Below are 14,537 nucleotides of genomic sequence, written 5' to 3' on the forward strand. Positions count from 1 at the left end.
AAAGGTGTTCACTTTTTGTGGAAAACAAATTGTTCCACATCTTAGATTTCATTTTTTGCCCTAACAAAAACAAAACGATTAATTGTCCCAACAAACTTATTTCAAATTCCCCTTGGTTGTAGTAGCAACTATACATTTACATTCGCCTGTATGTTTCTGTCTCAAGTAACACCACATTGACATTTCTGTTACCTGGCTGTTACTTAGACTAGAGCTCGTTCTCTAGAAATATTGTGATTACTGCCGCAATATGAATTTTTAATTAAAAAGTAGATTATCGTGGTAATACCAATCAGAAACTTCCTTAACCTTTTAGTCCTCCTGCTGGAACCATTCAGGTAGTGCCTCCTCCCACACAAAGACCAGTCATTTAAATGGAATGCATGAAATTGAGTTTCCATTGAAGTTGATTGGGCTTTCATAGAGAAAACTGTTGGAGGATTACTCCTGCCCACTGCTGGAGCTGGTAGAATGAGAGTCACATGAAAACTGCTCCCCAGAAAGAACAGGCAGCTCCAAGAACAATACTTTATAAAAATGTAATAAAATACTGCTGGAAACCCTAGAGTAGATGTTTTATCACAGTGGCATAATTTTCTGCAAACTATGAGGACTAGATACATCCACTTTGCTTAAAGTCTGTCAGCTTTACTAAAAATGGATCAAGCATGAGTTTTTCTCAGGGTCTTTCATGGCTGATCTTGGTGGTGCCTTTCAGAGAGGGTTTTGAAGTGGTTGATATTTCTAATATAAAGAAGAGTATTGCTAGTATATGAAAGCAACTATTAGTACATAAACCTCCCATTTTCTGAGAAGGACTAATAAAACATGTTCCATTTTGCACTGTTTTGAAGTGGCTGATATTTCTAATATAAAGAGTATTGCTAGTATATGAAAGCAACTATTCTTAGTACATAAACCTCCCATTTTCTGGGAAGGACTAATAAAACATGTTCCATTTTGCAGGTATTTGAATAATGTAGGCAGATGAGACAGTGCAAGATGATGAAGCTGGAAGCTTCCATGTTAAGGCATTGTTCATTTCAACCAGACTGTGTGAAATGGAAGTAGCTTTTCTTTGATTTCCCATTAAGTGAGTCAGTAGGTTGCAGCTTAGGCACCTTGAGCACTGTGTAGTGATTCTCTAAACAGGTATTTGATTGGAGGGATTCTTGTATCTGTGGGATTTTTTAATGCAGCATATTTATATAGAAAGGTGATAGCACTGCTTAGAGTGGGAACAGCAGCTGCACAAAGCAGTTATGATTTCTGCTGCAAATGGCAAGCTTTTGATGCTTGCTTGGGAGCATGGAAGGAATATTCTGTGTGAACTCCCATCTCGATACTGAAGTAGTTCTTTGCTCAGGGGCCTGGGTACTAAAAGAAATTTGGGACAGTAAAACAGTAACTACATATAAACAAAGCCCAACTTTAAAAAGATCAGTCATCTGGTCTTTTGCTGGATCAAAAAAGACTAGCAACAGTCTTCAGTGTGCAGGTGTGAGCTGACATAGGCCTGACTTTCAGGACATACTTGTGTATCGCTTTACAGCAGATAATGCTCTGTTCCAGCATGGTCTGTTTGCAGTCTTTGCCTTCCATTTTCTAACTGCTCAACTTCCATCTTACAGAAACCAATCATTGTTTCTCAGAATTTTTTGGTTGGTTGGTTGCTTGCTTAGTTTTTTTTGGAATAGTATTTGTAAAATTTTAGCATTAAACATAACTGGAGTATTTTCTTGACACATTTTTGGTATTGCTGAGGAAATGTACTGTTAATTTTCCTATTATAGCTCCTTGATTAGCCCCTCCTAAGGTAGTAGTTCCAAATGTTTCCAGTCGTGCACATTAGATCATTGGAGATGCTTTGTGTGGGATGGACGAGTGACTAAGATTTTATTTAAAACCAAAGCTGGACTTGAATCTTTTACAAGTTGCTGTAAATCTGAAATAAAATAAGTTATTTCAGTTTAATCAGATGGATCTGTCAGTGAGAACTTAAAAAGAAAAAGCCACAAACCTGTGAAGTTAAGCAGAAATACTTCTTTTTCCATCTGTTCGGTTGAGCTTTCTTCCCCATTATTAGACAGACTGCATTTTCAGATGTAAAGTGCTACAGAATGGAAAAAACGTAAAGCAGTAATAGATGCACTTGCCACATTATGCATTAATGCCTTATGCGTCTGATAGATTGCAGTTAATAAAGACCAGGTTTGGGTAGCACTTCAAAGACTTTCTAGTTAAATTCAGAGGACCTTCTTGTTGCAAAGTTTCCGTATTAATGGAAAAAAGTGTTCTCATGTTGCAGGCTGAGGGGGCAGCAGTGCCCTGGCCCGTGGCAGGGGCAGCCAGCGGGCAGCTGGGGCAGGCTGGCACCCCCTTGCTCTGCCAGGGCCCATCTTCCTTGATCCAAACACAGGCTCATTGCTACCTGGATGGGATTTGGGTAGAAGTACAACGATTTTGTGTTGTGCACGCATCTAAGGTCTTTACCATCTGTGACAGGCTGCCCTTGAAAGGAGTGAGGGGAAGAGAGAGGCTGCAGTCCCGTGTGGCTGCCCGGGCTCTGCGCGGCCTGGAGCGTGTGGTTAGTGCGGCACCTTGGGGTCTGCAGCGACTGTCACTGCTCTGCGTGTCTGCGCTGCAGCAGACACGGAGGTGTAAAGGCATGCCTTGAGGCAGTGCAGAGCCTGCCAGGACAGGTGCTCCTTCCTCATAAACTTGTGCAGATACCGCTGCATTCCCAGATGGAAATTCTCATTGCATGTCAGGCCAGACATTTACAGCGCACTGTCTGTGCTGTGCACTGTAACCAGAGCTGGCTAGCACCCTTTTTACTGCAGAGCTGTTCTTCACATGCATTTTAAAGTTTCTTGCACATTTTGGTTTTTCAGGAGCATCAGTTCCATTTGGATTGTGTCTGGTATTTTGCATCACAGATATTTAATATGCATTATATAGAATTTTTTTTTTGGATGGCAGACAGTTGTCTTTATGTTCTCTTACCATTTTATACAATCAGAACTATTGGGGAAATCAGCGTCTCCAGGATTTTAAATGGATAATTTCTCTCTTTCAGTGTGTGTTCAGCTGGACAAAACGAGGTTGCCTTGAGGTACTGCGTATGAGGGAAGCACGGTCCTTGGCTATGCAAAGAGAAACAGCTTAGCTGGAAAATTAACATTTCAAGGACCCTGCATTCCACTTTCTTATGTGGACTTGGAACTTCTGTAGGTTTCAAGAGAAACAATACACCAGCAGTTCAGAGCAGAAGTTCCAAGTTCACTGCAGAAGTGGTGGCTTGTTGTGTAAAGAACTGGAATTCATAGACTATGCATGTTGAAGGACACAATGCATAAGCTCTTCAAAGGAAAGAACAATTTTCAGATTACTGTTTCAGAAACAAGTATTTTTCTTTGGAGGTGTGTTTTTCCTTTGGGATGCCAAAGGATTGATACGATTATATAGAACACCACTACAAAAACTAAAACAGCAGTACAGCTAGATTATTTGGACTTAATTAAACATGTAGTACTGCACACAGAGAAAATACTAATTATGAATTATGTCTGAACCTGGAGAATCAAAAAGGGATATGGGACATTGAAAAAGCATTTGCCAGTTACTGTAGGTCATAAGAATGAAACATTGCCAAAAATCTTAGTCAATGTTTTAATTGCCTGTAGAGGTGGTTTCAGGACCAAATCGGCCCATTACACATTTCCAGAAGTGTTATCTCAGCTCAGCTTTGACACAGCTTTGCTAATGGCAGATGTGAGTCCGCAGCTGGCAGATTGATAATTTTCTGGTGTTTTGCCAGCACTTCTTTAATTAAAGCAAGTGTCAAGGATTTGTTAAAAAGTTTGCTTTTCAAGTGTTAACCAAAAGCTAAAAAGCTAGCAGGGTGGTTTCTTTGTTTTATAATCTTAACTGTAGTAGCAGGTTATTTTAAGAAAATCTAATGGTACATGACAAAGAAAATACTGTGTGTTGCTGTCCCTCAGACTACTTTCATACCTGCATATTTCAGAAGAAACTGAGGCGTAAATAAAGCCTCTGTTTCCGAAGTTTCTATCAACAGCAGGCACAGTGCATTTCAAGAAGTTTGGCCCAAAGTCCCACAAGACAAAGGAATAATTCTAAAATTTACTCCTGAGTGCTGCCTGCCTCATGAAGGCTGCTGGTAATTTCCTTGCTCTCTGAAGGCACAGGAGGAAAAATCGAGATGTCCTCCTTGAAACAGCCAAGTGCAGCAGAGGCAGCTCTGACACACCTTACCCTGTGTGAAACTACCAATATCCAGCACTTCGAAGGCACTTTGCTGAATGCAGCCCCACAGGCTAAATTAACGTCATTGTGTTGTCCAAGCAGCATATTTTAGGTAGGAGAAGCATCATCAAAAAACATACAAAATTATGCATTCTAGATGCTGTATCTGATTTTACAGTGCGCAGCTGAAAGAACAATAATTTAAAAACCCTCTCCCAGCAGAGAGTATGTATTTCTAGATAATTTATATCTGCCTCTACACAAAGGAATCTGAGATTTATCTTAGTAGATGCAAAGTATATTTTTTCCTGCTTTTGCCTCCCTAGATCTGGTTTTAAAAGGATTCCCTTAATAACTCCTTTGTAATCACAGGACAAAGTTTTTGAGAAAAAAAAAAAAGAAATTCCAGATCTGTCGCTAACAAAACCCTGAATCAAAGTCAACATTTTGTTTACCAAAACCCTGTTTTCAAGTCTCTAGCAGGCAGCACGATTTTAATAATGCCTTGATGTCACTGAGGGGAAACCAAGGGAGAATCACACAGTAAGTTAAATATTACAGCAAAGTTCATTCCAAAAGTCTCAGAGAAATTTTGGAAAGAGATGTGTGCTGTTTAAATCCTAGTAGTCTGGCTTAGCCAGAGAACATTCTTCACCTGCAGACATGCCAGTGTGCCTGCTGCTTCCAGCACGGGGCCCTTGGCCGGGTGGTGCTGCAGCCCGGGGCTGTGTCCTGGCTGCCTCCAGCGCTCCGGGGGGAGCTGGGCAGCCTGGGGAGCCCTGCAAGGGACAGCTGTTGGACACTGCAAACAGGAGCTGCCTTTGGGCTTGCCATCTTCTCAGCACAGAAGCTTGTTGCTGTATTTTAGGAGTTTTAGTCAAGCTGTATATGACAGAAATAGTAATTATATTGAAGTGTAAAAATAGCTTGTACTCTCAGGGAATAAATAAAAAATGAGGATCTACAGGACCCCCTATACTGAAGCTTCACTTTTGACTGTACAGGGTAATGCTTTTTTATTTTAGTGGTTTTCTGCCTGCAAAAGTGCTAGAAAGCCAGAGAGGCCAAGAGAAAGTGCCTGGCACTCAGGTCTTCTGAGAAAGGCTCAAGGATTTAATTTTCAGGGAGGCTGAGCTGTAGGCAGCATAAAACTGTCACTGCATTCAGCTGTGCATTAACAATTTAGGTGGGGTTAGTAAATGGTGCATAGATGTTAACTAGTATATATGTAGAGTATAAGATAACTCTTAAGCCTTCGTGATTCATGGACTGTTGTAATTTTGCCTACTTGTACTTCATAGCTAAAGAATATTTTAAAGACATTGAAAATACAAATTAATGTAATCTGTATCAAGAACAAAGCAAAGTGTTTTTGCAGACCAGATTGTTCAAATTTTTCCTCACAATTTTATATTGCAGTTAAACCTTGATGAAAGAAATGAAGGAAGAGCAACTGAGTTGGGGCTTCTAAAGTAGCAGGGATGTTCTGAGTTAGCCTGTTATTCTGATTTTTGCTTGATCCACACAGAGTTTAGTGCATTAGTCTGTCTCTGGTCCTGCTTTAAAGCACTGAGGTCTCTCTCTTGTGGGCAACTGTCAGTAAGTTTTAAAACAGAAATTGTAGCTATATGAAAAGGATCTTAGAAGGGATGGGTGTCACTATTTGTTGGCAACAGCAATGAATATTTTGATATTTTTACTCATACATTGCCTGCAGTTGGTATGAGCGGGGTGTACAGGAAATGGTTTGTGAGCCAGAAATACTGGTACATGAGAGCATGAGCTCAAGGGTCAGAAAAGGAAAAACAAGAAGCAACTAAACTTCACAATAGGCTGGTAGAAAACATGTGCCAAAAAAAGGGAAAAGCATTCCAGAAAGAAACCCTTCAGGCTGACTTCTTGGCTGGTGCAAACTGATGTTTGTTTTGCTATAATTTACTGTAGTGACCTTAATTTATGCCAGCTCAGGTTCTGTCCCTTTACCTTTAGGATATGTGCAGTAATTGGTTTCCATGAAAAATACATTTCCTTGCCTTGGATGGTGATTGTGGTGAATAGATGTTCTGCATTGCTGTGCCACACATGGAAGGAGCTGTGCTTGAGTTGTGGGAATATAGCTTTGCTTTCTGCATTTGGCACTAGAAAGGCTTTTAGTCCCACTCTTCCACTGTGGTGGTTCATGGTCCTATTTTCAGGGAAGGCTTTTTGTTTGTTTGTTTTTGGGTTTCTTTGGGTTTTGTGGTTTTTAAAATTTTTATTACAGGGTTTGTTGAGGAAAGCAGTATTTGCATGTACTGGGAGATTTCAGAAGGGTGGGCGAAGAAGCACTGATGGCTGCTTGGCCAGAAAGAGTGTTTATTCTAGAAGATTTGTTACCATGATTTTAGTAGAAGATAAAGTAGTCCATGAACCTTCCCCTGGGCATGTCTTTGGTACAGTTTATAGCCCACTTGAAAACTCTTGACTTTGATGTCTCTTTGATCCAGTTACAAGCATCTTCCTAGGGAGATGGTGGATACAAAGCAAGAACTCCTCTGGGACCTCTGATTTGCCTGGCTTCCCCAGCAGACAACCAGTCTTTCCTACTATACAGGCATAAGAGAACTGACTTGCAGTTGGAGCAGGAGTTGTTCTTAGTGATTCTCTTCTGTTCCCTTTGAAAACACAGTTATTTAGCCATGCTGTTTTCATATAATGTTATCTCTAGCTTTCCCTTGAAATCTGTCATCTAGAAAAAATATTCTTCTGTTCTAGTCAAGTACTTCCTGTAATTTCGACTGTTTTTAAGTATTTTTAGTAAATTATTTATTAATTTTTATTATCTAAAGGCTATGCAACAAAATGCATCTGTGCCTAAAGCTTGCCTATTTTGTCCAGGCATAGAAATTGTTCTAATTAACCCCGTGCATTTGGTAGAAGTCTTTGTCCCCTTTGTATGTGCCCACACACAGAGTAAACTTCTGCTCTAACCGCAGTGAGGATTCAGGCAGAACGAAGCCATTAAGTATTTAACTTGTATTTGCTTTTGGAGTCTACTTCACACGCAAACAAGGCTGGTCTGCCAAAGGTGTGCATTGCAGGTGACCTAAGGAAGGATGCTACTTCCTCCTGTAAAACCTGCCCTGCCTCAATACCTGCGTGTGCACACGTGCTTGTGTAGAAGCAGCCCTTTAGTTGCAAAACTCCTATACCAACTCCTTAGTTGCAGGAGCTCAGGATCTGAAGGCATGACCTGAAATGCAAAGTCATGCAGTGACTGTAATAGCAGCATGTAGAAATACAAAATAAAAAGTGGAAATATGGTATGAAAGCATAGGATGAGAATAAAAAACTGCTGTGGTCAACTTTTAATAACTTATGGAAGCATGTATGTTGAGTGTTTCAACTCTGTTGAATCTGAGCCCAAAAACTTAATGATGAAAAATGTGAAGCTGTTGTGAAAAGGAAGTAATTCTAATCTAATATTGAATTTATCTTGAAGTGTTGTGCTGTTGCTGAGGAAAATGGCAGCTCAATAAAAGCTTTACTTTTTCTTTTTAATAGAACTGTTGCTCCATTAACTTTGCAAATTAATTTTCTTCAACAGGCACTTTTGATACTGTTATTAACAGCACAGCTTGTTACCTGTTTTTAAGAGGTCTCCTGATGTTTATATCATTCATCTGGATTAGAATTTTGCAATGCCTTCACTAACCTTCTAAAGTTCATTAATAGGAAGGCAAAAATAACTTTGCTGTTGATTATAATGCTACCTTTTTTTTTTTTTAATCTAAACAGATGTGTCCTGAAAGCAGCAGGAATATTAGAGAGGTACAGTGTGCATCATACAATAACAAGCCATTTATGGGTCGATTTTATGAATGGGAGCCTTTTGCAGAAGGTAAGGGAAAACAACTTGGTTTTGCATTGTTACACAGATTGTGTTTTGGAAAGGCAGATGTGACTTCTACTTAGTGGGAGCCATCAGGCAGCTTTGATCCACAGCTGATGTTACCTGTTTTTACAGTGAACATGAGTCAGTGCAGGTGAAGGTAGGTTTATATCTGACACCCACTTAGATCTGATAATGGTTGTTTCTAATGTAGCCCTGTCTCAGTCCTGCTCTTATCTACTGTGGGCAAAGTGAGGAGTGGCAGAGCTGCACCTCTTTATCTCCAATTATGAACATTCAGTTTATGCTGTTTCTAGTTAAAGCTGTGTTTGGCTTTGTGAAGTTCCCAAAAGGAAGTTTCAGAGCTGTACAAGTCTGGCACTTTGTACCATGCATGTAGGCAGAGCAAGGAGCCAGGTACCCCAGCGAGCACACGGCTGAAGGCACATCCTGCAGGCAGCATTGCTTCTGCAAGGTGGCCCTGAAGGGTTATGATGTATTAGCTTTGATGCATCCCTTTTCAAACCCCAGTTGAGAAGACCCAGCCAGTGCTGAGCCAGCTGAGCCCACCTCCCTCTCCTTGCTTCCTACACAGCAGCTTTGACTCACTCCATCTTTTGCCAGGAAAGATGAATCAGGGGATCTAGAACTTGCCATGATAATTTCTTTTTCCCTCCCCTGCATAGCACAGCTTGCTCCTAATGTTTACACTGGATCAAGAAGGGCAGTTAAACTGTAATCATAGCACTGTCTTGCTGGTGAATTAAGTGTGATTATTGTTGTTTTTAAAAAAATACACATTTTTATTTCTCCCTTGTTCAGATTGGTGCAGCTGCATTTCTAACCCATTTTATCTGCTGCTGCTCCAACAGAAACTTTTGTCTTTATTAAAAAAGTCATATTAGAGGGACTATAAACCCTATGAATGTAGAGTATTTAATGAAAAAACCTACTTTGTGTGTGAGAACTAATAGCACATGATGACTTTAAAGGCAGGATTTGAGAAGAAGGATCCAGTTGTGGTAGAGGGAAAACATTACAGTGATGTAACCATAACACCTGAAGTTTAAAGAAATAATGAGTGTTTTAATCATACTGATAATTGAACTCTTTTAATTTGAAATATCAAGTTCAGTTAACTTTCATTTTCAACTGTAAAAATTAAAAAATAAATAAAAATTCGTAACCTTTTGATGGCTGGATAAAATAATCTATTGAAAAGAGAACCTATTGGTGGATTGAAAAGGGTAACTGTGGGGAGCTGGCCACAGTAGTCTCTATTAGTGAAAAAAGGTTGCATTTGTTGAAAGGAGGGAGACAGCTGCAGACTTTTTTGTCAGAAATTCTCTGTAAGGTTAAATATGGAATAAAATCCTCTCCAGGAGAACCTGTGCCTGATATGTTTGTCTTCAGGAGGATACCTGGATAGTCTCATAAATCCAAAATTCATCATGAAATGCAGTATTTTCAAATCAACGACTGCAAAAAATCCTGGTCAGCTGCAGACCCTCTTGCTTTGACTTCTGTTTGAAAATGCCAGCCAGGTATGTGTAATAAGCAGCCTTTTAACAGCAGTCCCAGGCAGCCCTGGGTTTCGTTCCAGCTGGTGGAGTCACACCTGTGCAGGCACAGGCGCTGCGAGCTCTGCTCCCTGCACGGCCCTGCAGGGACGTTGGGCTTTACTGGCCCGGGTGCTCTTCAGAGTGGTGACCGTCGGGGCTGCCCCCAAAGTGAGTAAAACTTGAAAGAGCTAAAAATGTATTCTTTGGGGACTTGGCTTTTTTCTTCCTTCTAAGTGAAGGAAATCGCAGTATTCTTCTCCCTGTAAAGTTTGAGCAATTCCGTTGTCTTAGAGAAAAATAGAGTTTCTTTTGCAAATCAGAGCTTGGTCCACTGAAAGAAAGTCAGACATGATTTACCCCTAGCAGATACTGAGGCTCTTCCCTCAAAGTAAAGGAGATGTTAAGTTTAAATGGAAATAATTCTGTTAATTTTTTTGTTTGTTTTGTTATTTTACAATTTTGTTATTTTAAATTTGTGAATTTTTAATGGAAAGTTTTGTAAAATGGATACTTGACCAAGCATTCCCTCCAAATTATGTTTTGGTTTGCTTTTTGTTGTAAATAAATCAGCTCTAGTTTGAGAGCTCCCCTTTCAGGTGACTGCGCTTGTTTGCAGGGCAGACCATTTATTTCCCAGGAATCCTGGCTGTTCCCAGTGTGTGTGTGATTTTACATGTGCAGCTGTGGCTTGTGTCAGGGCTGAGTGGATGCTGGCTCTGGAGGCAGCAGCAGGAGCGGGGACGTGGCTCAGGAATCATCCCAGCGGTGTCTGTACACTTGGTTTAGTTCCACGTGGTAGAGTCAAGATGTCTTTGGCTGCAAGTGCTGGATGAAGCCAGCGAGTTTCTAGGAGCAGAGCCACGCTCAGATCTCGGGAGCAGTTTAAGAGCTCGCTGCTGGCAGCCAGGCCTGGAGGCCGGAGGGCTGCGGGAGCGGGAATGGAGCGGGAAAGGAGCGGCCCCGTCCGAGCCCGGAGCGGCCGCGCTCCCGCCGGGTGCTCCGGGAGCAGCGCCTTCCCCTGCTCCGGGCACGGCCGGCTCTGCGGGCAGCAGGAGCTCTGCAAGGCCTGGCAGCCTTGCTTCTGTTCCTTCTGACTGCCAGGCCTGGCTTGCTCCTGTGACCTCCCTGTTCTTCTGATGTTGACAGACAGGAGTTGTTACAGAGCCTGTAACACCACGTTGCTCCTGGGAGCACTTTGGGAGTCAGGCTGGGTTTCAACTGGATCGAAAATTCCTGTAGCTGAGTGCAGGGTAGGTCAAATGGTACTGATGTCACTGCTGCATTTTATCTGGGGGGAAAAATGTGTCCCCAGTGTCCCCCAAGTGTTGTTGTTGCCAGACCTAACTACTGATGGGCATCACAGAGATTGATTGAAAATCAGCTGGGGCAAAAGAGGCTGACAGGGCCAGGAGTCAGCACCCAGCATTGTGACAGGCCAGGAGGCAGTTTCAGCTGGCTTCTCTTTACTTGAAATGTATCAGAATCCAAGCATTGAATGAATGGAGGGATATTTGGTCAGCGTGTTTTTTCATGCTGAACTTCAATGGTGCTCTTTTCTCTAAAACGACACTCATGTCAATACTCCATCCTGAAGGCTGTGCTGTGTCAGAGGAGAATGCACTGTACCAGTAAATCTGTATGTGCTGTAAAATCATTTATCAGTTCATTTTTGTCTTAAAATACTTTCTAGTAACCTGACTTCTAGCTAGAGATATCTGCCTGCTACAGCTGGGATAAATATAAGCTCTGAAGAAAATGAAATTTATAGCTTCCGCAAGTGTCTAGTAAATACTGCAGCTTCAATACTTTGTGTCAGACAAGAGGCATTTAAGATTTAGTATGAATCAGTTTGGGTATTAAGATGGAGACTGAAGAATAATGCCAAGCTGCTGCATTTATGGATTTGTGTTTTTTTCTTGCTGGATTTTTAACAACAGTTTTCCCTCATTTTGAATGACAAAATAGCTTCTTCTGACAGATCAAAATGTAGTGGCCCAACTTAAGACGTTCAAGTTGCTAAGAAACTTCTCTGCTGGCAATTGATGACACAGAAGACACTGAATGAGGTCTGATTAATATGATATAAGTAATTAGAAAATGGCAGAAAAGCCCAAGATCTCTTAAAAGTCTTGGTCAGGTGCTGCGAGGAGCGCGTAGCCCCAAGCACTTGGAGTACCGAGGAGTCAGAGAGGAGGTACAGGGAGTGCAGTTACCAGGACATTGCAGAAGCTCCTTGTGGATCCTGGACAGTTTGTAGGCACAGAGCAGTTGTGCTGATGTTTCAGGCTTGGGAGGTTGTGGCTTAGTTGCCTGGGTCTTGTGCAGACGAGGGTGTAAGGGCTTGAGAGGAGACAATTTACTCACTTCTAAAGTCTCTACAGTAAGATGTTTGTGGAGTATTTTCCATTCAGCGATGGAACAGCGGAAAGCTGTTCCAAGGACAAGCCTGAATATGTTATGCTTGTATTCAGTGATTTAGCGTGGGTTTTTTTCTTCTCTTAGAATTGTGAGATATGTTTATTAACAAACTATAGATATATGTTGTTTATATGCACATTATTGGTTCAGTGTCCATTGCTGGAGTTCATTACATCTTGGTACGAAACCATTCCAGAAACACTGTGTAGGTTGATATATATGGAGAAACCTAACATTTGTGTCATCTCTTTATGTTAACTGAAGGTGGAACTTCAGTTTGGAGTACTCAGAGAATTGATTGTTGTGTATGGTCAGGAAGGTCGGTCCTAGTGTGTGTTTCCTGAATGCCTGTGATCCTTGGCAGTGCTGTCCTTGAGAACCAAAAGTAACTGAGTACCACTTTATGAATGCTTGGCCTTCCCTGATTTGTGACTGCAAGCTCCTTGGGGCTCAGGAGAGGCTGTGCTGAACTACATTCTCTCAGCTTTTTGTGCAATACTTGGACAACCTAATGTTTTCACCTAGAGGACAAGAAGTCATCTTACTGTTGTATTTATACTTTCTCAAGTAACTTACTTCTAGTTAGTGAACATACAGATACACAGATATCCTGCAACTATATATGTATATATACATATATACTGGGAATCTATACACAGTATCTCTTGAAATAACCCAGCTGTGCTGCAGTTCACTCAGCTGCAAGTTATTATATTCAATGAGGCAGCTGCTTGAAATCTTCATTTCTCATTGCAGCAGACCATACTTCTCTGCTTCTCTTTTGCCTCCACCTGTTAGAAATTTCTTGATTGCTTCTATTCCAGTCTGTGGCTAGTTGTTCTTTACAGTGCACGTCCTTTAATTGCATGCACTTTATTTCCTAAGACAATTTGGTTTTACTTCTCCTGTTTTATGTGAAATGCTGTAGGCAGACAAATTCATCAATGAGGCATCAGACAGTTTTGGGAAACTTGAAATGTCATGAGTAGGTGTTTATTTTTATTGATTAGTTACAACTCAAACAGTGCCTGCTTCCATAATGATAGATACAAGACATCCTGAAGCACATACCTGTAATTACTGACAAGAGTTTAGGCACTATAGGCATAAAATCCCTCTTGAATTCTGATGGAATATGATCTCTAATTTCCTTCAGACTCAGTGGAAATCCTTTGTGAGGCAGTGAAATATCAATTTTTCACAAATTACTGAAAATTTGATTTCACTTTTAACTGAAATGTTTTTGAAATATTGCTCACTTACGAGACTACAATTCATTCCAATGCAGAACAAGAAGTTCACTTATCCTATGTCCCTGTTTTCCCCTTTATTTATTGCTGGTTTGTGAATGGATCACAAGAGAAAGCACATGGAAGTTTGCATTTTTATAAGTATGTTGTGGTAAAGTATCTGAGGCATTTCTTTGACTTCTCTATAAATCTGCTTCCTGAACATCTGTTGTGTTGAGCTTGACCTGGAAATTGTAAATATCCTGTGTATTACTGAAATATGTAACTACTTCTATAGAAAGCTTTAATAAAAAAAATTGCTGAGATATTTATGTATATGGAAACCTAGTGCTTCCACATGGCAACTTACCTTTTACAGTTATTCTTTCTGTATAATTTTATTAATATGCATATTTTGATTTGCATTTTTAAGACACTTAGTGATAGTAGAGCCTGGCTTTTACTTTTGATTCTGTGGTTTGTTACAATAATTAATAATGCATATGCATTTTTTAAGTGTACTGTTGTCAGCAGGGCCCAGCATACTCTGATGGCTGAAATGATCCATTTCCCTGTAATAGATCACATGCACCACATGTAGTGTTTTAATTAATTGTGCATACTTTAATTTCTTCACTTTTCTACGTGCTGTTTGGAGGGGAAAGTGGGTTAAGAGTGGTGAGAGCAAGAAGTGGGTGTTTATAGATGGACACCTGGATGAGCCTCAAGAATTGGAAATGGTTGTTGGTGCCTTTAGGAAAAAGGGAAATTACATCCATCAGATGTTGTCATTCAGCTCTAAATTCAAGACACTCTGAAGTGCAATGGAAGATAAACCATCTAAACAGAATGTGTTTGTAAGACAGGAAAGTGGGACAAACCAGACAGGTCATATCTGTCCCATTCTTACAGGCCTTAGATAAATGTAGCCTAGGTTGGCTGTGAGACACTGCCCTCTGTGTCCAGGTGACCAATATTTACTGCTGTATTTTAGAGTATCTGACCTATCCTGTTGCATTAATTGTGAGTTGGGGAAATGTCCCAGGAAGAATGATGCCCCCCATTTCAAAGCACACTTTTTAGTTCTTTTGGTTGGAGCAGAAAGTTAAGGACAGATGTTGTGGCTTTCAGGCTCAGATGTAGAAACAAAATTGTATCCAGATTGTGTGGTACTGAAGATTCTTAGGC

General features: G+C 40.7%; 1 protein-coding gene across 3 annotated transcripts in view; it reads left to right on the forward strand.

The window, feature by feature from the left end:
* THSD4 (thrombospondin type 1 domain containing 4) overlaps positions 1-14,537 on the forward strand; it is a 241,152-nt gene that overhangs the window by 59,566 nt on the left and 167,049 nt on the right. For all 3 annotated transcript variants that reach the window (XM_041418530.1, XM_041418529.1, XM_041418531.1), the window contains one exon: positions 8,047-8,149. In XM_041418530.1, coding sequence (XP_041274464.1) covers positions 8,047-8,149 — 103 coding nt within the window. The remainder of the gene's footprint in view (positions 1-8,046; positions 8,150-14,537) is intronic.

This window comes from Onychostruthus taczanowskii, unplaced genomic scaffold (assembly GCF_017590055.1).
Source record: "Onychostruthus taczanowskii isolate IOZ18803 unplaced genomic scaffold, ASM1759005v1 scaffold6, whole genome shotgun sequence".
NCBI classification, from domain to species: domain Eukaryota; kingdom Metazoa; phylum Chordata; class Aves; order Passeriformes; family Passeridae; genus Onychostruthus; species Onychostruthus taczanowskii.